The sequence below is a fragment of the Chrysemys picta genome, chromosome 3 (genome assembly GCF_011386835.1).
Source record: "Chrysemys picta bellii isolate R12L10 chromosome 3, ASM1138683v2, whole genome shotgun sequence".
Lineage (NCBI taxonomy): Eukaryota > Metazoa > Chordata > Testudines > Emydidae > Chrysemys > Chrysemys picta.
Genome location: NC_088793.1, coordinates 64,188,169 through 64,212,322, shown reverse-complemented (window position 1 = coordinate 64,212,322; position 24,154 = coordinate 64,188,169). Strand labels below are relative to the sequence as shown.

Below are 24,154 nucleotides of genomic sequence, written 5' to 3'. Positions count from 1 at the left end.
GCGGTATCTCATCTGGTTCCCACAGCACAGTTACCCAGTCTGTAATTAAATTAAAGCTGACAAACATAATGAAATGAATGATACTACTGGTTTTCCTTAGACTTCTCTCAGAAATGTAACTAATTTTAGCTACTGATGCAGAAGCAATCGGGGAAGTGCCTCCAAACATTCTCTTTCACTGACTAGGGGATAGTACAGCCCTCAATAGGAGAGGTAATCACTGTAGGACTTCCAGCCATTTGTACACTGGGAAACCTGACTCAAGAGTGGAAGTGGTACCTTTGGAGAAAAGGACACTAAAAGAGGACATGATGAATCACGTACATTGTATTAACAAAAATGCTTGTGCAAGAAGTTAAACTTCTAGTTTGCCAACTAGCTTTTAACAGCACAATTTTAAGGATGGCAAAACAACCTTCAAAATGATTTACCTTTAAAGCAAAAGGTAAATGACTACTTGCTAATCTGATTACTCTTGCTAATTTATTTAAGCATAACTAAAGTTCAATAAGTATTTAAAATTAAAACACGCTTCTAAATTACTGTTTAGAACAGTACTTATTAAAATCAGTGTAATAGAATAAAAGTATAAAAAAATCATGGCATAAACTTCCTCTTTATACACTATATTTCAACTTTTTGTAATAGGTCTACCACCTTTAAAGCATCTTACGTGAAGTTCAGAACAGAACTTTAACTGAAGAGGTTTTTAAAACTAGTATTAAATTTTAGCTATTTTCTGACCACAAAAACTAGTTACGTATATACTCGTTCATAAGCCGAATTTTTTAGTAAAAAAAAGGAAGCACCAGAGAAGGGGGTCAGCTTATGAACGGGTATAGAGAGGGAGAGGTGGAACACAGCCCCTCCCCCCAACAGAGGGAGCAAGGAGAGGCAGCACAGCCAGCAGAGTCAGAAGGGAAGAGGCGGGGCCAGAGTTTCTCCGCTTCTGGCCACGCTGCTCTCCCCCCAGCCTTTGAAGCAGCTACAGCTCTGGGGCTGGCAGGCTGCGGCCGCGCCGCCCGGCCCACCGGAGCAGCTCCACCCAGGCCAGAGACATCCTCCCTGGCCCTCCCCAGATAAGGTGGGAAGGGATGGGATGGGGAGAGTGTGGGGGGTCCTGGCTGGGGTGGGGTCATTTGGGGGTGGTCACAGGGGTCACTCCCCTGACCCCCAGCTTCTCCCTCCAAAAAAATTTCCCCACCAGTTGCTGTCCCGGCCCATCAGGGTAAGCAGCTGGCGCGCCAGGACACTTTGTTTACTTAGGTTTACGTCCGTGCCTGCGGACGTTTGAGGTAAACAAACCATCTCAGCCCGCCAGCAGCTTATCCTGATGGCCCGGGAGCCAAAGTTTACTGACCCCTGAATTATAGGGTCAGCTTATGAACAGGTCATAAAAAAATTCCATTTTTATTTATCCATCTTGGGGGGAGGGTCAGCTTATAAACGAACCAGCTTATGATCGAGTATATACGGTAAGTATTTTTCTAAGAATATTTTGCACCTTGGAAAAAGAGTAGCAAGTAGAAAATTGAATTTACAAGGAACAATTTTTATACAGTGTAAGCCACTTTATTTACATTGTTCTTCAGAGTTTTATCAATACTTCCAGTGTGTCATTTATCATCCAATGACAACTGAAAATCTCAAAGCCAGGATGTTAGATTTACATTTATCAACAAACAATGCTGTGTTTTAGCACTTTAACATGAACAATATTACATACGTGTTTGTTTTCCCAAAAGTCTAAGACAATCCACTGGACTTAATGAAAGTCACTGATATTGACTATGTTTGACGGTAAAGAACGAAACTGTAGAATATACTTTCCAAATGATACTTGCAAGGACTCTGTCAGGTACTTTAGATCCACAGTTTGGGTTTTATAGAAATCTAAAAATCCAGCCTTTTTTTTTTTTTTTAAGTTTCTTCAAAATTGTTTTTTATTTAGACATACTCACACAAGTATTTGCAATCCAAATATTATAGCCTTGTGCCAGTCCCAGGACCTAAAGTGTGACAGACTAGCTCATTTTCACTATTTAACCAATGACATTCAAATGGTAAACAGACAGCAGATGGTAAAGAGTATATTAGATTTTTTAAATTCTGTATTAATAATATATGTCATTCACAACAGAGATAATGACATTTACTTTAAAAATAGGATCTTTATGCTGTCAGTGTCCTTTTTTAAAAGAGCAGATCAATATATATTTTTATCAAAATTATTTTACACATTTCTAGTAAATCATGCATTACTGCACATCATTTCTTTGTCCGTGTTTGATTGCCAGGTTTTGTAAACGCAGATACATCAAGACTTTCACCACTGTTGCACTGTTCATATAAAGTCTGAAATTTAAAAAGATAAAGGGGTAGAAATAGTCATTCCAAGAATTACTTATTCAAATTATGTCTGTTTGTAACAAATGATGGTATAGTGTACAAAATTGTTTCAATAGACAGTAATGAGTATCATCTAAACCCAGAACTAAAATTTTAGATATATGCAAATATGAGGAAATTAATAGGAAGACAGGGTAAAGCAATACTAGCATTAAATGCAGTTTAGTGTCCAGATGGTGAAAAACATATAAAGCAAGACCACTAAGAAAAAAAATATGAACATTTTGAGCAATGCAGGCAGAGGAGGGCCTGAAAATCACCAAGATCTAAATTACACCAGTACCAGTATGGAATGATGAAGGTATTTGCACACAGTTCCTTCTCCCCCTCCTCTATGCAAGTAGGTATAGTTCCATAGAGGAAATGGAAAAAAAATATTTGGCCATTGAGACATCTTGGGTGGGTGTCCATATTGACATTGCCACATCACAGGATAAAATTAGTGCGGTAAGAGAAATTTGTTAATGTCAAATGGCTGCCATCCATATGGACAAAATAGGTCTGACTAATAGAGATTATATCTAGGCAAGGAAGACCTATGGAGAAGCTAAGATATGTAACGACTCTGTTCTGGCCTAGCTGCCACAGAAGTGCACGAGGGATAGAATGAAACTGTTACTTGCACAGTAACTCTGGTTCTTCGAGATATGTTGTCCATATTTTATTTTTATACTTTACACCCACACCGTTGGGTGAACCTGTTGGGCTGTACCCGTTGAGGCAACACATCCTCACACACCTCTAACCGATGGCATTAAGGGCAACGCTGCCCTAATTATCCTTTATTAACATCAGGATTCCATATGGCAAAAGAACTAGACTCCAAGTAATGAGGATAGAAAGCACGTCATGGAACAGACATACAAACACCGCATCTTAATCACAATTATTATACAGGTAAGTAACTTTGAGTGATTGTCCATCTATATATTCCACTGCTGGTGACTTCCAAGCAGTGACCCTTGCTGGAGATGTGTACCAGGAATCTAGTGAACACAGAACTGTCCTGCCAAGTTTGTATCATCTCTGGATTCCCTTACTATGCCATAGTGTTGTGTCAACATGTAGCTGGAAAAAAGTCATTTTACACAGGTCCATAATTGGTAGATTTCTGAAAGAGGCTACAGAAGTAGACTGAGTCATTGTGGAATGTCCAGTTAATCTTGAAGGTGGGTGGGTGTTAGGAGTTGGCTGATTGGATCTCCTCTTGTACTGGACTCTATTAGCAATTATTTGTGATGAAACAGCCTCACCTTTAACTCCTTCTGCTTATGTTTGTCTGAGATTTCCTAATGTGCTCAGTCCGTTCTTAATAAAAACAAATTGCTCCATGTACAACTAAGAAACGCAATTTTTCTTCACCTTTGAGGTGTATTATTTGGTTCAAATGACATTCAAAACTGCTTTAGGTAAGAATTTGAGGTGTGGTTTCAGGATATCTAGTCATTAGGGAAAATCAAGTACGGTGGGTCTGCCATTAGAGCCTGTAAGTCTCTCATTCTTCCGGTCGTTGTTACTATCACCAAAGAAGGATGTTTTTGATAAAGAGGTGAAACAGAGTATGGAGCAAGGGGCTGAAAGGGTAAAACCAGAGGACATAGTAGAATCAAATTTTATGTTCTCAGGAGGCACATATTCCTTTTCGAAAGTGAAGACTTATCAGACATTTTAGAAACCTTGCTACCTTTGGGTGAGAAAAAGTAGAAAACTGCTGTATGGCAGGCAAAAAGCTGCCTCAAAGAGCTCAGAGACAGGTGTGAGTTCTTGAGCTGTAGAAAGTAATCTAGGACTAAGATGTGAGACTGATGGAGACAAATAATGTTGATGGGACCTATATTAAGAATCTCTTTCATTTGGAGAGGTAAGTGGATTCTGTGTAGTCTCTCTGATAAAATCAGCTATTCAGCATCCTTGTTGTCAGATGGAGTGTCGTGGGATCTGGATACAGGATCTGTCCTTAACTCAGATATTACATCCAAGAGCAGAGGTAAGGTTATTTGGTGGCTGAACTAAACCTTTGGAGATCTGCATACTAAATTGCCTTGGCCAAGTGGGGGATATCAGTGGAACATACCCCTAAAATTCCTGGCAAGTGACCTGTACCCAACACAGTGCAAGGGAAGGTAAAATCCCAAGTTCACTGCCAATCTGACCTGGCAGAAGATTCCTTCTCAACCCCATGTACGGCGATCAGTTAGACCCTGAGCATGTGAGCAAGACCAAGCCAGCTAAAGCACAAGAGAGAGAATACTCAGTGCCACCTCAGAGCTCTGGTTTTCCACATCCAATGTCCCATCTCCACCTGAGGCCATCCCTGATGCTTCAGGAAAAGGAAATGAAAAAGACACCCCTAAATACACTGGGGGGAAAAATCCCTCTGTGACACTTGTAGGTGGCCAGCTGAAACCCTGAAGCATAGGCTTTTAGGGAACATAAGAGATAAACCAGAAGTGAGCCCCATAGCTGTTGAGGTGCTGGAGGTGCTCGTAGGTGCTCTCTCTGATGAGCTCGATGGGGAACTCCTCTTTCTCTGAGTGTCCCATTTCAGGGAAGTCATGTCTCACTTCCTTGAATCTTTGAAAGGCTGAGCATGGCCATTGTTAGAAGTTTTACTGCTCTGTGACTGTTGATGTTTTCTCCTGAGGAGGCAAGTGGAACTTTTCCATCAAAAACATTTTAAGGGGGAGATCCCTCGCCTTTAAATTGCTACAGTGAGCACATTTCTGGGGGATAGGAGTTTCCCCCAGGCAATGGACACAAGATGAGACCGGTATCGCCTTGTGGCAAGAGTCACATCTCTTAATACCAGGTGAGCCTGGCATTACGTCCATTAATTTTTCCCAATTGGGAAGGGAAATGAAAATATATATATATATATATATATATATATATATATATATATATATATATATAAATAAAAACTGGTTAAAGGACACTCTCTCTACTACTAAGCTAAGGAACCAAAAGGATTTTTTTTTTTAAATAACTGGCTAAGTAAAGTCTAATTAAAACTATCTAAGAGCTATAACACTAAAAACAGTATGTAAACTATTTTCTTTTCTAAAGATTACCCTGGACTACAATTTTTGAGAAGTCGTCTGCTTCAGAGATAAAATGTGCTATTTATTATGTATTTTGATGTGCTGAATTCAAATATGACAATTAAAACAACTGATTGGCTACTGTTTCTAAGATATTTAAGTTTTTACATTTTATGTCTATGTATATTGTGTAGATAGTAGAGTTTTAATCATAAATTGTAAACCTAGGTCTTTTCATGTGTTTATGGTTGCTTTACATGATAATATTTCACCTGTCCTGTTTACGTAACACTTTAAAAATCAGCAAAAGGGTTGTATAAATAAAATTTATTATGAAACAAAAGGCAAAACACTATTATGTACATAGTTAAGTCCTATTCAGTGTCTACTCGGCGCTTCTTGGCTTGTCTCTTGTATTCATTAAATGGAGCATCTCTTGTCACTGTCCAGCAATAGTCTGCAAGCACTGATGGGCTCCATTTGCCCTGATAGCGTTTCTCCATTGTTGCAATGTCCTGGTGAAATCGCTCGCCGTGCTCGTTGCTCACTGCTCCGCAGTTCGGTGGAAAAAAAATCTAGATGAGAGTGCAAAAAATGTATCTTTAGTGACATGTTGCAACCAAGGCTTTTGTATGCCTTGAGGAGGTTTTCCACCAACAACCTGTAGTTGTCTGCCTTGTTGTTTCCGAGAAAATTTATTGCCACCAATTGGAAGGCTTTCCATGCCGTCTTTTCCTTGCCACGCAGTGCACGGTCAAATGCATCATCTCGAAGAAGTTCACGAATCTGAGGACCAACAAAGACACCTTCCTTTATCTTAGCTTCACTTAACCTTGGAAATTTTCCACGGAGGTACTTGAAAGCTGCTTGTGTTTTGTCAATGGCCTTGACAAAGTTCTTCATCAGACCCAGCTTGATGTGTAAGGGTGGTAACAACATCTTCCTTGATTCAACAAGTGGTGGATGCTGAACACTTTTCCTCCCAGACTCCAATGACTGTCGGAGTGGCCAATCTTTCTTGATGTAGTGGGAATCTCTTGCACGACTATCCCATTCACAGTACTTTGTGTATCCAGTCTGCAGACCAAGCAAGAGAGCAACAACCTTCAAATCACCACAAAGCTGCCACTGATGTTGGTCATAGTTTATGCACCTCAAAAGTTGTTTCATGTTGTCATAGGTTTCCTTCATATGGACTGCATGACCAACTGGAATTGATGGCAAAACATTGCCATTATGCAGTAAAACAGCTTTTAAGACTCGTCTTTGATGAATCAGTGAACAGTCTCCACTCATCTGGATCGTGAACGATGTTGAGGGCTGCCATCACACCATCGATGTTGTTGCAGGCTACAAGATCACCTTCCATGAAGAAGAATGGGACAAGATCCTTTTGACGGTCACGGAACATGGAAACCCTATCACCACCTGCCAGGAGATTCCACTGCTGTAGTCTGGAGCCCAACAGCTCTGCCTTACTCTTGGGTAGTTCCAAATCCCTGACACGGTCATTCAGTTCACCTTGTGTTATGAGGTGTGGTTCAGAGGAGGAGGATGGGAGAAAATGTGGGTCCTGTGACATTGATGGTTCAGGACCAGAAGTTTCATCCTCTTCCTCTTCCGACTCAAGTGAAAATGATTCTGGTGCATCAGGAACCGGCAGTCCTTCTCGGTGGGGTACTGGGCGTATAGCTGATAGAATGTTTGGATAATGCACAGTCCACTTTTTCTTCTTTGACACACCTTTCCCAACTGGAGGCACCATGCAGAAGTAACAATTGCTGGTATGATCTGTTGGCTCTCTCCAAATCATTGGCACTGCAAAAGGCATAGATTTCCTTTTCCTGTTCAACCACTGGCGAAGATTTGTTGCACAAGTGTTGCAGCATATGTGTGGGGCCCACCTCTTGTCCTGATCTCCAATTTTGCAGCCAAAATAAAGGTGATAGGCTTTCTTAACCATAGTGGTTATACTGCGCTTTTGTGATGCAAAAGTCACTTCACCACAAACATAGCAGAAGTTATCTGCATTGTTCACACAAGTACGAGGCATCTCTGCTCACTTTGGCTAAACAGAAATGTGTCCCTTTGCAAAATCAAACACTGACAAATAAGAGAGCACGACACTGTATGATTTCTAGAGCTGATATAGGGCAATTTGTTCAGCAGAGTGATGTAAGCTTCGTTATGATTGCATCATCCATGACTTGTAGGAATAACTTGATGCAATTCATATCATGTATAACGCAATACCAGCTTCAGGTTTCATCATTCATTGTTTTGCCTAAAAAGCAAGTACTGTCCAAACCCAGTCATAGATTTATTCATAGATCCAGTCAAAGATGTATTTTAGTCATTTCTGGTTTAAATGGAGATTCCCTTCCCTTTATAACTCACTTATCCTCCGCCATTCCCAAGTCAAGGGTCGTATAAACTGACCCAATAGCATATCTTGAAAACTAGAGCCAATCAACAATTTTAAGCATCATTTTCGTTCTCAGTGACCCAGAATTAGTAAAGTTTGACTAAATTTATTTCAGAAACATTTTGGCTGTAGAGCAGTGTTATTGAAGAGGCAGCAATGCCACTGGGCTCTGTCTGCAGCCCAGGATGGTTGAGAAAGAACTGAAAGGGTCGGGTTGTGCTTGCGCTATATGAGGCGTCAATGGCCAGCTACTGCGCATGCGCGCCCCAACCAAGCACTGCTACCTAAAATCTCTGATCTCCAGCACAGGGACACAAAGTGGGAGAAGAAACATTTTTTTTTTGTAAAAAGTTACACTCTTGGCACTGAATGAGTCGAGGTTGATGTTGGTATTGAGGTTGATGGCAATCAAAGGATCTGTACCGTATGATAGGATATTGCCAGAGACTATAGCAGGGCCATAGGCATAGTTGTAATCTGCACTGATGTTATTGATACCAGCGAGTCCAGTGCATAAACGTCTGAAGAGAAACATCTTAAGATGAAATTATCGTACTCAATATATCTTTTTAGAAACAGATTTACAAACAGCATGTCAGTAATGTGCCCTTCACCCAGACAAGTTAGCCATTTAATAGCATTACTGCCTCACATGATGTACAATTCTTAAATCCTTATGCTCAGTCATGATGAGACTGCAGCAGGATAAAGAACCTTACAGGAAAGAAAAGGAAAGTTTCCAAACCAAGAAATGGAAATGCTATAAAACATTTCTATCACTAAATCCAATCTAGGTACTAATCAACTAATTATTTATAAGAATTTACACATAAAAAGAGACTACATGATGTACAAAGAACCTTTGTGTGAAACCTCTGACTAGAAGCTATGGGTTGTGAGAAGGAACTATGGGGTGGTTGGGGCCATGAGGACATTCAGAGCGCATGTGCTGCCCCAACACATATGGCTGATCAAAGACTCCAGCCTGAGAGCACTGGGCACACGTGCCCCAGCAGTGGTATTTACATAGACAATTACACAAAGAAATGATAGTGATCACAGAGCTGCTCAGTTTGAACAGCTTCTTATACCTTCCTGTCCAAAAGGGAGGTGGGGGGCATTGTCACAAAGGGCCATGCTGGCCTCTAGAGGCGGGCCAAAGGATGTAGAATTGAAAGCCATTGCCAAATCTGTCTTCTAGTGGATCCTGGAAGTCAAACAGAGTTTATAGAGCCTAAGGTGGCTCTTGGACAGGGTGAACGGAAATTTGGGATTAGCACATCACATTTCTACCATCTTTCCAATAAGAGGATGGATAGGCTGTATCAGCTCTGTGGGGCTGCCTTGGCAGACAACAGGAAGCTCTGTCTCATGAACATTTCTGTTAGTGGATATTTTAAAGATTTGCCATACGTGAGAAACAAGTAACCCTCACCCACCCTTTACAGGGTTTTTGCAATATGGGAAAGTGCAGTACAGCTGGCTAGTTTGGATCTACTTCCAGCCCACCTTCTCAGGCGGACTCCAACTGAATTGGGGAGTGGGTGGGGTTGAGAGAAGGATTAGGCTCCCCTTGGCCCATAGGGCATTGGAAAAAGTCCCTCAAGACAAAGGAAGAGGGAGGTGGCCTGCTGGGAAATAGAAGATCTCTTTGGTAGATTTTATTTTTTGGCGGGAAGATGAGAAGATTCTTTGTGGAAAAAGAGAAGCGTAGGAAGGCCAGGGCTCCTGATTGAAGTGATTCCCTATTGGGAGGGAAGGAGGTTCCCTCTGCCAACCTCCCAGAGACAGAGTGTATTCCCTACCTCTACCGTTGTCTTGTAAGCCTCAGACTGGATCTAAGCCCTCCTAGAGACCCTCTCGGATATCTGTGAGGTGTTGGGAGCAGTCAGCCATCAAACTGGGGTGGAGTGCTAATAAAGCATAGAACAGTTGCCCAGTTCAAAGGCACTCCCAACCCTGTTCAAGACTGGCTGTCGAGTGGGGCAGATTGGACCCACTGTGTAAGCCTGCAGGGAGAGGCAAAGGAGGTACATTTTAAGCTGCTCTTCCCTATCTTTTTCTAGAATGTCATCTGGGGCTCTTCTGAGGCCTGGAAGAAAGGTGACACCTTGGCAGAGGGGTACTAGCTGCTTCCATAGATAGAGAGGAATAACTGGGAAAGCATGCCTCAACACCAGGAGAAGGAAAAACAGCAGAAATAAAACCCTGCATCTGAACTGGGTCCCTGATGGACATGAAGATTTGCTCATTCATCCATATTGATTTCAGGAAAGTGCTGCAGTGCTAGCCCACTTCACAGCGGCTTGTTACTTTTGGTCAGGGCAGAACAACAAGACATGGGCTGTGTCAGAGAGGAGAGAGAGAGAGAAAGGAAAACAGTAGTCAGCACAGGAAAACTAGGGAGAAACATTTATTGTGCAAGGCAAGGAGATGAGAAAAAATCCTGTTACCACCACCACTCTAACTCCCACCACTCAAGGATCATGAGAAATGGTAATTTACTAATCTGCAAGTTTCATGACAGTATTGCACAGGTCCTCTATATCGGGGGATAAAGTTTTGAAATACTTACTCCTATTAGCTTTGTGATGCACACACTTATTTTAACTAAACTGATTATATTTTAAAGAAATGTGAACAATATATTGGTATAAAAACTGTACTCACTCTAGCAGCTCTAGAAATAGAGTTAGGAGAGTTCAGACCAATAAGTTGGCCAAGGATGCGCTTCATTTCTTCTGTTGTTCCTTTTGTATTCAGACCACCTACGGCTATTCAAATATAGTTATTTTGAAACCCGCATTCTAAGTGTAATTTACAAAATGTATACAATCAGTCTTATTTTGAATATATAAGAATTTCAGAATTAAGATACTGGAGCCCTTGCCAACACATACACAAATGTAACAGAAACACTTATGCATAACACCAATAACTGGAGAATGCACACAAAAAAAGGCATTCCTCTTTAAAATCAAAATAAATTTAGAGAAATCTAGAAAATGTTCACTAATTTATTGTGATATAACTTTAATATAAAATGTAAAAATTACCTGTCTGTGGATAGGTTTGAATGTGCACATATGGATGAGTCAACAATTCAGAAATTGATATTCTTTGTTTAGGGTTCCTTATTAAACAGCACTACAAAACAAAAAGATTGAAAAAGTAGGTTGAGTGGGTGAATAATTGAAGCTTTGTTTTCTACAATTAAATACACATGCTCAATTTCCTGAATCATTACAGTTATCCTGGTATCCATGTACAAATCTGTAACTTATAAAACTTGTTTTGGTAGGATAATATCAAATTGGCTGTATCTGTTGAACTGGAAGGAAGCTGTAACACATGTATGGATCCTCATCTCTTAAAACCAAGACGCCTAGAAATCCCCCTCTTCACAGAACAGAAACTGAAATACTCCTGTAATATCACTCCTCTGTAGGCAAGAGGAGTAAGGATCTCCTGTTGTAAATGCCAAAGTAGTCTGACATAGTTTAATTAGGGATAGAACTGGGAAAAATAGTTTGAGCAAATATTTTATTTTATTTATTTATTTATGGGGAATGCAGATTCTGATCAACTAAACATTTCACAAATTTGTGTAGAAAAAAATTCTACTTGAAATTCTACTTTCAAAATTTTCTTCAATTTTATTAAAAAATAACACAATCAAATCAAAACAAAACAAAATCAAAACAACTAGAAATATTTCCCCTAACTTTATCAGAAATCCCAGCTACACAAAAAAAAAAAAAATCAATTCTTCAAAGATCTAGATTGGAGTCATAACTTTCATGTCACAGGATTAACAAAATATAGTTATTTTGAAACCCGCATTCTAAGTGTAATTTACAAAATGTATACAATCAGTCTTTTATTTTGAATATATAAGAATTTCAGAATTAAGATACTGGAGCCCTTGCCAACACATACACAAGTGTAACAGAAACACACACACATTATCAATGCTTAATCCTAAACGACATCAACTAATAATCACAGACTTTCATGGGCGACGATTACTTTGGCACTAGTGAACCAGGATACAGCTATCCTCTAGTTACGTTTTAAATGAAGACACTACTTACCTGACAGGTTACAATTTACAGAAGAGGTACACTAACAATGGAGCCTTTGACTTGGCTCTGTTTGGACAGATCACATTGGAATACACCTTTTTTACTTTTAAATTCAGAATTGGAAGTTTTTAAAAACCCTATCTTCTGAATGGGAATTCTAATTACGCAGTCACATTAATTTGCATTAACATGAATGTAATAGCTACAGATTTAGTCACATTTGTGCAGAAATTAGATGCCAAGAAATTTCATTAACAGAGTTAAGGTTGCCCAGTAGGCTCCCAAAACGTGGCGAGTGGCTAAATTTAAATCTCTGAAAACCAGAATATACTGTGTACACTACCCCCACAATGTAACCTTAATTCTGTCCCCTGAAATTGGCAAAAGTCGCAGAGAATGGTTCAATAAAGCGGTGTACCATAACAGGTAGACATGAGAAAGTTCTAACAACATGCCACCATGTGTTGTGCTCCACAGCCTTGAATTCCAGCATTTATCTGGATGTGCTCCAACTGCCTTCACCGTGTTAGGTGTAGCTATATTGAATGGTGGAGAGATTAGTTGGAGCAGCTTGGCAGAGCTGTTATTACAATGTGATAAGAGGCACGTGTGTTTTTAAAGGTTCAAGTATGCCTCATTTTAATGCTGAGTTTTGTAGACTGTGTCCACAGAGGAACACAATGGGGTCTTCTTGCCTTGGGGAATCCCAGCACTCAGGGGGCATATAGGACAGTAACCTCCAAGGAGTGAGGGATAAGTGAAAACAAGGTCTCAGAACGAATTCTCAGGGCAAGTGTGGAGGCGTGGTAACATTTAGCAAGCCTGGGATGGTTTGGGTATAGGCCAAGTATAGTTAGCGCCTGTTCACTATGCCTGACCTAACCATGAGCATTGCTTTTCCAAGGAGAAAGAGTTAGACTTTGTCCTACAGTGCTCAGGTGCTCTGTTCCCAAAGTGTTCTGTAACATCTGTAAGGGTCGAGTGATAGTATTTGTTATTGGTATACCGGGGCATCATTCAGGGACAAAGTTAAGGTTGGGTTGGGTAACTAGTGTGTACTTTACTTATATTTCCTGGTTTTCAGATGTTTAAATTTAGACAGACACTCTCCATATTCTGGAAGGACACTAGGCACCACTGGACATCCTTAACTCCATGTTAATGAAATTTCTGGGCATTTAGTTTCCTTCACTGAAAAGAAAAAAAAAAAATTCTCAGCTCCCCGATTTACCACAGCCTAGCTCTGCCCTTCCACTGCCTTTGGCTCATAGGCAAGGATTATCCCAGCCAAAGAATGACTGCATGTTAGTCCCTTCACAACTTCTCCATCATCTCCTCTCCCTTCTCTCTGCCTGTCCAGCACAGCCTGGCTCTCCCTGTCCAACCATCTTTCCCACAGAGAGGCAGGTGTCAGCATGGGACACACAGGTTGAGGATCTGGAGAGAGGCTGCAGGAACAAGCATGGAATCAGTGGGGCAGACATGGGGGGAGGAGCATGAGAGGAAGCATGGTCCAGTGCATAGGACCTGGGACTCCTGGGTTCCATTCCCTGCTCTGCAATAGACTTCCTTAAGCAAGGAAGGATGTGACCTTAAGCAAGTCTAAGTCTCTGTACCTTAATTTCCCATCTGTGGAAATGGGGATAATGGTATGTAAGAACATAAGAACAGCCATCCTTGGTCAGACCAAAGGTCCATCTAGCCCAGTACCCTGTCTTCCGACAGTGGCCAAAGCCAAGTGCCCCAGAGGAAATGAATAGAACAGGTAATCATCAAGTGATGCATCCCGTCACCCATTCCCAGCTTCTGGCAAACAGAGGCTAGGGATACCATCCCTGCCCATCCTCGCTAATAGCCATTGATGGACCTATCCTCCATGAATTTATCTAGTTATTTTTTTTAACCCTGTTATAGTCTTGGCCTTGACAACATCCTCTGGCAAGGAGTTCCACAGGTTGGCTGTGCATTGTGCGGGGGGAAAAACGGTTAGCTATCTTTCGTAACTGTTGTTCTTAGAGATGTGTTGCTCATGTCCGTTCTTAGTAGGTGTGCGCGTGCCATGTGCTCAGTCGTCAGAAGGTTTTTTCCCTAGCGATACCCATTGGGTCGGCTGTGGAGCCCCTTGGAGTCACGCCTTCATGGTGGTGCATATAGGTCCCTGGCGACCCGCCACCTCTTCAGTTCCTTTTTGCCGGGAAACTCTGACAGAGAGGAAGGCGGGTGGGTCTTGGAATAGACTGAGCAACACACCTCAAAGAACAACAGTTACGAAATGTAGGTAACTTTTTTCTTCTTCGCGTGCTTTCTCATGTCGATTTCAAATAGGTGACTCCCAAGCCTTGCTAGGAGGTGGGGTCAGAGTTCATCGCTGGCTGAAGCACTACTCTGCCAAATGCTGCATTGTCCCTGGCATGCCAAATCATAACATGCCCAAATACAGGACGTGATCCACAATTAAATTCTTTGAGAAGACACCAGGAGGCCCCTCATCTTGTCTGCTACTTTGAACAACTGATTCGACTTATGAAATGTGCACTCGATATAAAAGGCGAATGCTCGCTGAATGTCCAAGGCGTGGAGTCTTTGCTCCCGACTGTTAGCGTGTGGCTCAGGGTAAAAGACTGGGAGAAAAATGTCCTGATTGGCATGAAATTGAGAGACGACCTTTGGGGGAAAGGCTGGGTGAGGCCTAAGCTGCACCTTGTCCTTATAAAAAATGGTGTAAGGAGGGTCAGAGGTTAAGGCCTTAAGTTCGGACATTCTCCTGGCTGATGTTATTGTGACCAGGAATGCCACTTTCCATGACAGGTAGAGTAGAGAGCAAGTTGCTAGGGGCTCAAAGGGGGGCCCCCTTAGTCTTGAAAGAACTATATTAAGGCCTAACCTGCAGGTATATTCTGTCAAGACCTTTAAGAAACCGGCCGACCATCAGGTTGGAGAAGACTGAACGGCCAGCTACATCCGGGTGGAATGCTGTAATGGTGACTAGGTGAACTCTTATCGATGAGACTGACAGGCCCTGCTTCTTTAAGTGCAGCAGATGATAAAATGAGAGGCCTGTGTCGGAGGACTGTGACCTTGCGAGCATCAGATTGAGAATCTCTTCCACTTGGCCACGGAGAACCTCCCTAACAGGCTCGGAGCACATTAGTTCTACTGGGCTTAGCCATGAAGCTTCCCAGCTGTAAGGTGGAGAGACTCTAGGCTGGGATGCTGGAGACTGCCATGGTCTTGAGTGATCAGGTCCAGCAGCAAAGGCAATGTGACTGGGTTGTCCACCGATAGCTCCAGGAGCATGATATACCAGTGCTGGCGAGGCCAGGCTGCTGCTATCAGTATGACTGCAGCCCGCTCCCTGCGGATCTTGAGCAGAACCTTGTGGATGAATGGGAAAGCGGGAACGCATACAACAGGTGGCCCATCTAAGAGAGGAGGAACATTTCCGCGAGGGAGCCTGGGCTGTGGTTCTGGAAGGAACAGAACTCTAGGCACTTTCTGTTGCTTTTTGTGGCGAACAGGTCGATCTGGGAAACTCCCCACCTTTGAAAAATGCTGTTCACCATGTCCGGGCAAATGGACTACTCGTGGTTGTGGAAGGATCTGCTGAGATAGTCCGCCAAGTCGTTCTGAGAACCCAGAAGGTAGGATGCTTCCAGGTGAATTGAGTGGGCTATGCAGAAGTCCCACAGCTTGAGGGAGAGGAACGAGCTATGACCTGCTTATTTATATAAAACATTGTGGTCGTGTTGTCCATCACCGCGCATTTCCCTTGCAAGTAGGCCTGGAAGGTCTGGCATGCAGGCGGACCGCTCTCAGCTCCTTGATGTTGATGTGAAGCGGGAGCTCATCTTGTGCCCGAAAACCTTGGGTCCTGAATTCTCCAGATGAGTTCCTCACCCCAACACTGTCACATCTGTAACCAGGGACAGCAAGGGCTGTGGTTTGGAGAAGTGGACCCTGCGCATACTGCCTGTGGGTCGAGCCACCACTGGAGAGACCCAAGAACTGGCTTTGGGAGTGTAACCACCTTGTCCAGACTGTCACGCCCAGGCCTGGAGAGGTCTGAGCCTCAGCCTCGCATGCTGTACCACACATGTACAAGTTGCCATATGTCCGAGAAGTTTCAAGCAATTCCTCACTGTGGTGGTAGGGTATTGCTTGAAGCCCTGTATGATGTCTTGCATTGTCTGAAAAAGAGACTCTGGCAGGAAGGCTCTGGCCTGACCAAAGACCAATAAACTCTATTCTCTGAATAGGGGAAAGAGTTGATTTGTGTACATTCAGAAGGAGACCGAGCCTGTTGAAGATGGATCTCATCAGGTTGACATGTTGCTCCACTTGTGCCCTGGAGTGACCCCTGACCAGCCAGTCATTGAGGAAGACCTGCACCTGCCTTCTTCTCAGGAAGGCGGCTCTGACTGCCATGCACTTGGTAAAAACTCAAGGGGCTGCTGACAGACCAAAGAGGAGGACCGTAAACTGGTAATAGTTGTGGTTCACTACGAACCTGAGAAAATGTCTTTGGGCTGGAATTATCGATATGTGGAACTACATGTTCTTGAGGTCGAGGGTGACATAGCAGACTCCTGGATCCAGAGATGGAATGATGGCAGTCAGAGAGACCATGTGGAACCTCAACTTCTTCATGAATCTGTTGAGGCCTCGCAGGTCAAGGATGGGTCTGAGATCCTTTGGCTTTGGGGATTAGGAAATATCGGGAGTAGAATCCCCTGCCCCTTAGCTCCTGAGGAACTTCCTCCACTGCTCCTGCAGTGAGACACATCTGATCCTCCTGCATGAGGAGTTGCTCGTGAGAAGGGTCCCTGAAGAGAGACAGGGAAGAGGTGGTGGGAGGGAGGGAAGGAGCAGAATTGGAGAGAATATCCCACTTCTACAGTGTGAAGGAGCCAGCGATCTGAAGTGGGACCATTCACGGTAGAAATGGGACAAAAAACATGGTGAAGGATCTGTGAGTGGACTGGTGTGTTGCCCCTGGGTGCCCCTTCAGAAGTCTTGGTTAGAGCCTGATGGACTGCCTTGCTGAGCCCTGGCCTTTACTGGGTGGTGGATGGGGAGGCTTATGCTTGCCATTCTTGCCCCACTCCCTGGAAAAGTCTTGCCTAGGCTAGGGAGGATATAAGCACTCAGAGGGCTGGGGCTTAAAGTACTTTTGCTGGGTGGTGGGGGTATGCAGGCCCAATTATTTTAATGTTGCCCGTGACTCCTTCAGCTTGTGGGGCTTGGAGTCTGTCTGCTCCAAGAACAATACCATGCCGTCAAAGGGCAAGTCCTGAATTGTTTGCTGGACCTCTGGTGGAAGGTCTGACACCTGGAGTCGTGAACTCCTCTTCATGGCTATGGCAGAGGACATGGTTTGTGTGGCCGAATCTGCCGTGTCCAGTGAGGCCTGTAAAGAGGTCTGTGCCACTGCCTTGCCGTCCTCTACTCTGGCAGCAAACTCCACCCTAGAGTCTGATGGGACCAATTCCTTAAATTTCATTATGGAGTTCAATTAATTGAAATTATATCTACTAAGGATTGCTTGCTGGTTAACAATCCGAAGCTGGAGCCCCCTGGTGGAGTACACCTTCTGGCCAAAGAGGTCCAGCTTCTTTGAGTCCTTGGATTTTGGGGTTGGGCCCTGCTGCCCCTGTCTTTCTCTCTCTCTCATTGACCACTGCCACAACAAGCAAACCTGGCTGCGGATGAGTAAATACGTATTCGTATCCCTGAGAGGGGACAAAATACTTCCTCTCCGCCCACTTAGCTGTAGGGGAAATGGAGGCAGGAGTCTGCCACAAGGTTTTTGTAGTGGCTTGAATCGTTTTAATGAGAAACAATGCCACCTTGGATGGCCACTCAGAGGTTAATATGTCTACCATGGGGTCCTCAGACTCAACCACCTCCTCAGCCTGTAGCCCCATGTTATTGGCCACCCCGTGTAACAGTTCCTGATGCGCTCTGTTATCAACGGGGGGCGGCACAGAGGACAAAGACCCCGCCACTGCCTCATCCGGCGAGGATGACGACAAAGCCCTAGGCAGCACTGGGCCCTCTTATCCCTCCGGCTCCCTGGACGGGTCCTGTTTGGTGCTGTGCTGTTCAGCGCCGACTGCGGCCTCGGTGGTGGAGCTGGGACCTGGATGGGGCTCTGTGCTGTGGACCGAAGCCGTCTCGGTGCCCTGAGGTGTGGGACAATCCCAGGACATTAGGGGGGCACGTACCTCTGGGGTGCGTGCACTGGGCTTGGTGGTATGCCCACGGGGTCCAGAATGGCCATTGCACAGGCCCCTGCCATGGCATCATCCCCGCCTCCTGCCTGTAGCGGTGCCGCTGCAATCAGTGCCAGCTGCGCCAGGAATAGTAAGACTCCATCTGTGAGTCCAATGACAGGGACCTTGAGTGCGGACACCACAGTGGTGCTGTTAGGCCCAAGAAAAATGGAGTATAGAACAGGTTGTTTGGCCAGCTTAGCCAAAGTTAGGCTAACAGTAGTTGCTGGGCCATTCCTGTCTCTTTGTGAAACCTGAGGGCATGCTGCCTAACTGCATGAGATAAGATAAGAGGTGGGGACCCCATTCTTGTACCAGATGTGCTAGGAACAGTTTGTTTGAACAGATGGAGACTTGCTGTCTCCACTCCCTGTTTTTGTTCTTTATCTGTACTCAACTCCCTCTTTTCTCCCAGCCCCTGGTGCATGACAAAAAGTTGATAAGAAGTTGCTGAGGCATCACGAACTGTTTGTACTGTCAAAGAAGATAGATATGTATGAATATTAGAAGCTTTTAACTAGTAAAGGGGGGGTTTGGGTTGCTTTAGCTATGACGCAACGGAACTGTCTATATAATCTCACTAGTTATTGTAATCGTGGCTTGTTCTCTCTGGAGACGGGCCGCTCTCTATTGTTGTGTGCACTCTTCAATAAAGAGCTTGTGTTTGGACCTTGCTGGTGTTGCCTGTCTCTCTGCGGTCAGACAACGAACCGTGCTGTCTGGGTTCGAGTCCCCGACAAATTTGGCGACTCCGCCGGGACTTGTCTGACTCTCCGGTGCGGGATCAGACTCCGAAGCAACGCAGCGCGCATCCTCTGGCTTCGAGGAGCCTTGCCCGGTAACCTGATCCCTGCATTGGCGATAAGGCGAGTTCTGTGAACCAGCTGAAGCCCGTAGAAACCCAGCAACGTCCACCTACCCGTTGAGTAGGATCCAGGTCTTCGAGGTTCGAGTCCCTGGGGAGGTCAGGTCAGGTCTTTGGGGTTCGAGTCCCCGGGGAGGTAAGCGATCGCCGTATAGGGGTTTGAGGCCCCAGATAGGGGTTTGAGGCCCCGGGTTGGGGTTTGAGGCCCTACAGGCTAAATGGGACAAGTTAGCAGTAAATGCCCGGGGGACGCCCCGTTGTCCCTGGTATTTAAGGATTGGAAGGAAATCTCTGGAACAACCGGTTTGACTAAATCTAAATGAGAAACTTATGCCAAATTCAATGGCCTTCCTTTACTACCCATTTGTCCCCGACTTAAGACTGGCCAAGGTGCGGAACCTTTTCTGTTGACAGGATGGATTCCCTCAGGAATATCCTGGTTGATCTTAGACCGGGACAAATGGATTATTTATTTGTATGGTATAACTATAAACCAAAAGAAAAACTGCTTTCGGCCCCAGCTGGCTGTGAAAAAATATAGACAGAGGCAAACCAAAGACAATACAAGTTACAAGTGCTGAGATTACATTTGCAAAGCTTAACTGTCCAGTGAGATCCAACAATCTGCCTTTGAGACCCTGGAGCTGGCGTGGTTTGGGGACGCTGTGAAGAAGCCACAGGCAGCCGGCCTGGACTGGAATCGCTGAAAGAGATGCCGCAGAAGACCCCAGGGTGTAAAAGAACAGCCCTCCCAAGAGTGAAAGCAAGTCAGAGATTCTGGACAAGCTGTATACAGGATAATCTCCCGTCCACCTCTCCCCCTTCTCTGGACGTTATACAAAGATGTGGTCAGTCTGGACGTACGTGTGTGAGTATAAAAGTGTGCCCACTCTCAGCCGCAGTAAGTCTGAGAATCGGAGAGGGGTTAAGCATTCCTTTCTCCACCCCAGTTGACTGGGAAGGGTGTCAGGTGGATCTACCCCAGTCGTATCAGGACTGGGCAATAGAGAAGTTGGAGAAAAGGGAAGAGTTGTGTACTTGATAACTAGAATTAAGGAATTAAGAGCATAGATCATGAACCAGGCAGCAACTCAAACCTACGCCCAGGGCAAGTTGTAAGCCTTGAGACAGAACTTCCAGGCAGAAAAGGAAGCACTGGCTAAGCAAGTACCAGTCCTTCAGAGACTTGTCAGAATTTAACCATTTGTGTTTGCATATGCTGTAACAGTAGTGTGTTTGGTAAAAAAAAAAAAAAAAAAAAAAAAAAAAAAATTGAATAGTTAAACGCCAATGGGCCATGTGTTTTGCCCAGGTGGCAAGCCTCACGAGAAAGGACTCGAGTAGCCTTGAGAGTAAGAATGTTTAAAGGAAGAGACCAGGAAGGGTGGGGGCTAGTTGAGAAGCCCACCCTCCTATCTAAATTGATAGTGAAACAAGCCGGTGCCCATGGAAGGGACGGTTCAGCGAGAAAAGCAGGATCGGGCCCAAGCTGGCAGTCAACAAATTAGAAAACAGGTTGGAAACTTTAAAAGCATAGTAAAAAAAAAGCAGCAAGTAATTATAAGCATGGCAATTTCAAATCCCCAGGACAATAATTAGAATAGTAAAATCTAAGTTGATTGGGTGTCGTTTTAAAAGACAAGCAAGTGATTTAAAAAAAAAAAAAAAAGTTAACTCTATAGTTGCTAAAGAAAATTAAGCAGTGAAACGTAGTAAAAATTTCTGTAAGTAATCCAGGCAAGAAGTTATTTAAGTGGAATTATTCGACTATGAATAATTTAGTTGAATTTGCTGAAGAACACTCCTGCTGTGTACAATCTGTATTTTATAAGTTTAAAATGAATTGGTATTGTTTAAAGTTGCAAAACCGAGAATACTTTTGCCAGGCACAAGAAACTAGTGTTGTTTAAAGTATTTAGCATTTAATCCTTAAAGTGACTTAATGCTACAAAAGTTAAAATGTTTTAAATAAAGACCAAAGGTTGTGGCTGCAGCAGAGTAGTCAAAGCCAAAAAAATAAAAAAAATAAATTTGTTTTTGAGTAACAAAATAGCAAATAAAAAATCTGGTGAAGAGAGAGGACAGTGCCCCTGGCTCTGTGTGGTCGAGCTGTCACTTTGCTGTGGGTGCATGGAGATTTTGTAAGCATAAAAGAAACAGTTACACCTTGTGTAGAAATTGATGTGACTAGCGTTGTAGAAATTGAATTGTGGAAAAGATGTGCATTTTCACCAGAACATGTGCAGTGTATATTGTGGCAGAGGTCAAAGAAATGCAAACCTACCAATATAGGTTGTGTTGTCTTTTTCAGAATACTGTGCGTTTGAAAGCAGAAGTTAAAAGTAAAAGGCAATCAAAAGTCTGGGAAAGTTAATTGTGTCCTTTTTTTAAAGTAAATCTTTAAGCTGTGAATAGCTTTGGATCTAGAAGCAAGCCAGAAAGCATCTGTATTAATGCAAATTATCTAACTAATAAGGTAGAAGCCACTGAAACCTGGGCTGCCTATAAAACAAATACAAAGAAATATGGGGTAATTCCTCTGTTTTGCCTAAAATCAACAAAAGTATGTGTATATAAAAAAAATATTTTAAGTAAATAATGTCTTTCAAATCATCAGAGAAAACGGATGCCAGCTGAACAGCATTCAATGTACCATGCATTTACTGGTATAATAGACATTATTTTTGTGTTCTATGTCCTGTATTGTGTCTTGTAGCCAGAATAGTTGTGTTTAATATTTTCATAAGACAGTCTAGTTCAAAATTAAATAAAAAAGTTAAATAAAAAAGCAGACACTTGTTTTATTCAACTTGAAATACCAAGTGTTTAAATAAATCAATAAAAATGTAATATACTAAAGTCTAATACATTTGCTTACGTAAAAAAAAAAAGACTTCATTAGTCAGATCTTTTAATTAAAAAAAAAAGTTGTTAAAATTTGCATATCAACAGTCTTTAAAAGCAAGAACATGGAAGGTTAACCCACTCCCCAACACTGGCAGAAAAAAACTTGTGAGACCCATGCTTAAGAATGTGGTTTTGATTGGATTTTGAAGTTTATTCTACAGGCTGCGTCCTGTGTTTTAGATAAGTCCTTCAGCATGTATTACCCTCCCTATTTGGATTTTAAATGCACCTCTACATACCCAAATTGTTCAAAAGGGGCTGCTATTAGATTAGCACAACAGAAAGCTTGGGTTATTTCCTCTAAAAAGAAGAGACTTGACCGGATCCCTATGGGATAGGGCCAATAGTACAGCAGCAGTTTAATATTTTTAAAAACCAAAAACATAATAAGAAATTGGGGCAACTAAAGAAGGCCACAAGCCTTATTTCTGGGGCACAGCTAACCCAGGTACAGGCTGGAATTAGTAAGTTACATGTTATCTCCGCCCTTAGTTCTATGACCCAGAAGTTGCTGACAGAAATGGTATTGAATATCACTGAGGCTGAGAAAGCATTGCAGTGGGATCTAGCATGTTCAGGCTTGGCCCACTGCCCTTACAGACACATCAGGAGTACCATCTGATCTGTGGCCATAAAAATATACTTAAAGACTTTCCTGGTGGAAGTGCGGACATTCTCAATGCTCCTTCCAAGCATATGGACCGGTTAGGGAGGTGTGGGCTCCCACATAACGAATCCTGCCGAGTCCATGGGGAGGATGCATGTGGAATTGAGTAATTCACCGAAACATCTGGGAAATCAGACTACCGTCAATGCCCTGGTAGACTTGGCAACCGCACAGAAAAAACTAAGGCAAATAGTTCTCCAGAACCGCTTGTCTCTAGATATCTTACTGGCCTCTCAGGGAGGAACATGTGCACTAATTGGGCAAGAATGCTGCGTATATGTTCCTAATGTTTATAATGTCACTTAAGAAAGAGCAAACCACTTTATAAAAGTAGCAAAAAACCACGGAGGGAAGCGAATTAAATCCTGGTAAAGTAACCTGTTCAATTAGATTCCAAAGATAGGTGGTTGGCTCCATAATGTACTCCAAAGCGCCGTTGTAATTATATGTGGCCTGCTAGCTTTGTATGTTATGATAAAGGTTGAATGTTGAATGGGCACCAAGGTGTGTTCTGCCCAAAAGTAATCAACTCCCAAGCTTACCACTCATAGCGGTCTCATAGCAGTTAGTTGTCCCAGGAGTCCCTCCAAGGTACTCCAGGAACAAAAGGGGGGACTGTTAGGCCCAAGAAAAATAGAGTATAGAACAAGTTGTTTGGCCAGCTTAGCCAAAGTTAGGCTAACAGTAGTTGCTGGGCCATTCTTGTCTCTTTGTGAAACCTGAGGGCATGCTGCCTAACTGCATGAAATAAGATAAGAGGTGGGGACCGCATTCTTGTACCAGATGTGCTAGGAACAGTTTGTTTGAACAGATGGAGACTTGCTGTCTCCACTCCCTGTTTTTGTTCTTTATCTGTACTCAACTCCCTCTTTTTTCCCAGCCCCTGGTGCATGACAAAAAGTTAATAAAAAGTTGCTAAGGCATCACGAACTGTTTGTACTGTCAAAAAAAATAAATATGTATAAATATTACTAGCTTTTAACTAGTAAAGGGGGGGGTTGGGTTGCTTTAGCTATGACGCGACGGAACTGTCTATATAATCTCACTAGTTATTGTAATCGTGGCTTGTTCTCTCTGGAGACGGGCCGCTCTCTATTGTTGTGTGCACTCTTCAATAAAGAGCTTGTGTTTGGACCTTGCTGGTGTTGCCTGTCTCTCTGCGGTCAGACAACGAACCGTGCTGTCTGGGTTCGAGTCCCCGACAGTGCCGACTGGGATGATGCCGGAGAGCGGTGCCACGGAGAAGGCAAATGGTGCCTCATCATCGCGAGCTTGCCTCTGGGCAGTGCTGGAGGTCTGTCTGGGCTGGCGGAGAGACTGTGGAGCCGTCATGGCAATCAAGTCCCTGGCCGCATCAACTATGTCCAGGGTGGAAAGGAGCTCCACCTGGCACACTCTAGCAGGAGAATCCACCGGCACCAGACTCGACTGACTCCTTTGTGAGCGCACTCCTTCTGTCTTCTTGTGCCACTTACGCGGTACC

At 43.4% G+C, this 24,154-nt stretch overlaps 1 protein-coding gene across 3 annotated transcripts in view; it reads right to left on the bottom strand.

The window, feature by feature from the left end:
- Positions 1-1,874: 1,874 nt before the first annotated feature.
- TTK (TTK protein kinase) overlaps positions 1,875-24,154 on the bottom strand; it is a 110,683-nt gene continuing 88,403 nt past the window's right edge. For all 3 annotated transcript variants that reach the window (XM_024114290.3, XM_065588084.1, XM_024114300.3), the window contains 3 exons: positions 10,932-11,022; positions 10,546-10,649; positions 1,875-2,355 (listed from right to left, as the gene is read on the bottom strand). In XM_024114290.3, the coding sequence (XP_023970058.1) occupies positions 2,269-2,355; positions 10,546-10,649; positions 10,932-11,022 (282 nt within the window). In that variant the 3' untranslated portion in view covers positions 1,875-2,268. The remainder of the gene's footprint in view (positions 2,356-10,545; positions 10,650-10,931; positions 11,023-24,154) is intronic.